Source organism: Vipera berus (assembly GCF_964194415.1).
Source record: "Vipera berus genome assembly, chromosome: 9".
NCBI classification, from domain to species: Eukaryota; Metazoa; Chordata; class Lepidosauria; order Squamata; family Viperidae; genus Vipera; species Vipera berus.
The window spans coordinates 13564642-13567344 of NC_138212.1; the positions used below are offsets into that span (position 1 = coordinate 13564642).

General features: G+C 56.0%; 1 protein-coding gene across 1 annotated transcript; it reads right to left on the minus strand.

Annotated features, from left to right (window-relative positions):
* Positions 1-638: 638 nt before the first annotated feature.
* Positions 639-2416, minus strand: TRNP1 (TMF1 regulated nuclear protein 1). The gene is made up of 2 exons (XM_081334407.1): positions 1070-2416; positions 639-1038 (listed from the first exon to the last, which is right to left on the minus strand). Exon 1 carries the CDS (start codon positions 2183-2185, stop codon positions 1532-1534), a length of 654 nt encoding a protein of 217 aa, XP_081190533.1. The 5' UTR covers positions 2186-2416; the 3' UTR covers positions 639-1038; positions 1070-1531.
* Between the last annotated feature and the right edge of the window lie 287 nt (positions 2417-2703).

The following is a 2703-nucleotide window of genomic DNA, read 5'->3' on the forward strand; positions in this document are numbered from 1 at the left end:
AATCACTTAATGCTGCCCGCGGACATCAATTTCTCATTTATACAGAGAAACCTATGGTGTTTAGCAGGACTTTTTTTTCTCATAGAACGCTCAGAACGGAGTTCCGGCACCTTTTTTGGATGGAACCTTGTAGGGTAGGCAAGGCGGTTTGTATGACATGTGTGAGTTCCGGCACCTTTTTCTTTTACAAAAAAGCACTGGTGTTTAGCAGCACACAAGGGTCTGAAGGCATCATGTAAGCTACTCCTTGCTTTAAAAAGCTGGCAGAAACACACAGCTCTTTCTGGTCTTCCAGGCTACCTAGAAACCCATTAGTATTAGTATTTCTTCTCCCTGGATCCCCACTGAGTCAAAGCAACCTTCCCCAGTGGCCATGGGGATTAGGGGTTCAGAGAACTGATGCCGAACAATGTGTCAGAGAAGGATGGACTAAAGAGTTTGAAGAGATAAAAGATCAAAGCAACTATTGCCCTGGTCATTGGAAACAAGGCTGACCTTATCAAACCAAGTCAGTGCAGAATCCACCTTCTCTGGGCTGCTTCCAACCTTTGCATTTCAGAAGCTACTAGAAAACTGTGTGTGAGAGACGGGGGGGGGGGAGAGATATCAATTTGCTAAAAAAAATGTATATGCTTGAACTAATTTTTGTGCGTATGTTACTTTTAAGTTTGTTCATAGAACACTTGATAAAGTTGATGACTGTATGAACAGGAACGTATCCAATTGATCTAGCTTCTTTTTTTAAAAAAATAGTGATTACTGCTTTACTGTCCTCTGCATTAAAAATGTTAACTCAAGTACAGAATATTGCAAAAATGGTCGAATAGTATTAAGCTAGGCAGATGAACATTCAGCTGGCAAGCATGTACTCTATTTAGAAAATCTAGACACTACTGGAATTTCAATCTTACTATTTAAAAAGAATTATATTGAAAAACAATTGGCGTCATTTGAAAGGAAAGTACAAAGCTTGTTCAGCATTCCATCCAGTGTTTTAGAAAGTCTGAAAGGATTTTTTTCCCCTCTAAAATATATGCTCTGTATTTCAGGGCATTACTTTCAAACGCACTGGATTATTAATTCTATAATTTATAGTGCTACAAAAATTACTGATGTCTTTGCACTCTTGTCAAATAACACACTGGGTTATAAAACAGGTCTCCAGCAACCGTGAGTCAACAAAATGCAACTGCAGTATTCATATAAGAAGCCATGCCCAAATCACGAGATGCTGGCTTAATGTGCTGGCTTGATGCGAAGCATAAGCCAAAGCTGTGGCTGAACCCACATCTACGAAACCCGAGTTTAGCAAAGTCTAACAGTCCGCGGGAGATGGGCAGAGGAGCGGCCGTCGGTTAATGCGGCGAGAGTCACGAGCATCGAAGGGAGGAAGAGCTGCCGCCGCACGGTTCCCACTTCCAGCAGCCTCCCTTCCCCCTTCCCGGTCGGGATTCGGCGGCGATCCCGCAGTCTTCCCAGCTCTTGCGCGCTCCGCGTCCTTCCCTGCCCGGTTGCAGCCCGCCGAGGACGCTCAGGAAGCGGCGCCGCTGCTCTTCCGCTGCTCCGCGCCGGACAAGGGCTCCCTCCGGCTCCGCTCCGGCGGGCTGAAAGGCGCCGCGCCCTGCAAACTCCTCCGGAAGGGGGATTCCGGCGGCTCCGGTCCGCCCCCTCGCCGCATCCGGCAGGCGGCCCAAGGCACGCAGCTGCTCAGGGCCATGGCCGAGGCCAGCAGGGCGGGCGGGCGAGCCTTTTTGTAGCGCCGCGCGGTCTTCTTCAGGCGCTGCCCGTGCGCCGTCAGGTGCAGCTCGGCCTGCGCCACGCCGCCGCCCAGGCGGCCCAGCGTCTCGGCGCGGGTGGCCAGGCGCAGCTCGGCCTCGAGGAAGACGCGGTGCAGGTGCTGGACGCGGCCTTCCAGCTCCGAGACCAGGTGCCGCCGCCCCTCCGCCTCCAGCAGCCGCCGCCGGGCTTCCGCCAGCTCCAGCGCGCCCCGCATCGCCGCCGGCAGCGAAGACGACGACGACGAGGAGGAGGAGGAGGAGGCGCTGCCGCCGCGCACTTCCAGCTCCCGGCTGCTCGCTGCAGGCGCTGCCGCCGCCGCCACTTTCGCCAGCTTGGCAGCCTCCTCGGCTCCTCTAGGCGCCGTCGGGGCTCCGACGGCAGCAGGCGCAGCCCCGCAGCCGGGCATTAAGGCTTAGCGGGGAGCGAGCGAGCGCGTCGGTGCTTTGGGGCCCCGATGGAGATGCGCGCCCACGGGGCGTCGGGCGCCTCTGCTCCAGGCGTAGAGCGAGGCCCCCGTAGCCCCGATTCTGCCCACCAGCGCTTCGGTAAACGCGGGCCGTGCCCCGCCGCGGTGGCCCAGCCAGGGGACCGGTTCGGAGCGTGCGAGCGAGAGACAGAGCGAGCCCCGGTTTGCAGCGGCGGCCTCGCTCAGTTCAAGTCTGGCCAAGCGGCCTCCCCAGCGCGTTTATAAGGCGGCGGAGGGGGGGGGAAGGTTGGGTTTGGGGCTGAGAGATGCTTCTCTGCGCCAGTCACAGAAGCTGCCGGAGCTTCGCTGGTCTTTTTAATCCCCCCCCCCGCCCCCTGGCATCTGCTCGGCCGCTTCCCGGAACTCATCTCGCCTCCGCCCGTTCTCCCGACTGTTTTCTTTTCTCACGTGGTCATAACAGCAAATTACAGTAAGGGCTGGGCGGGGGGGTGGGTGGC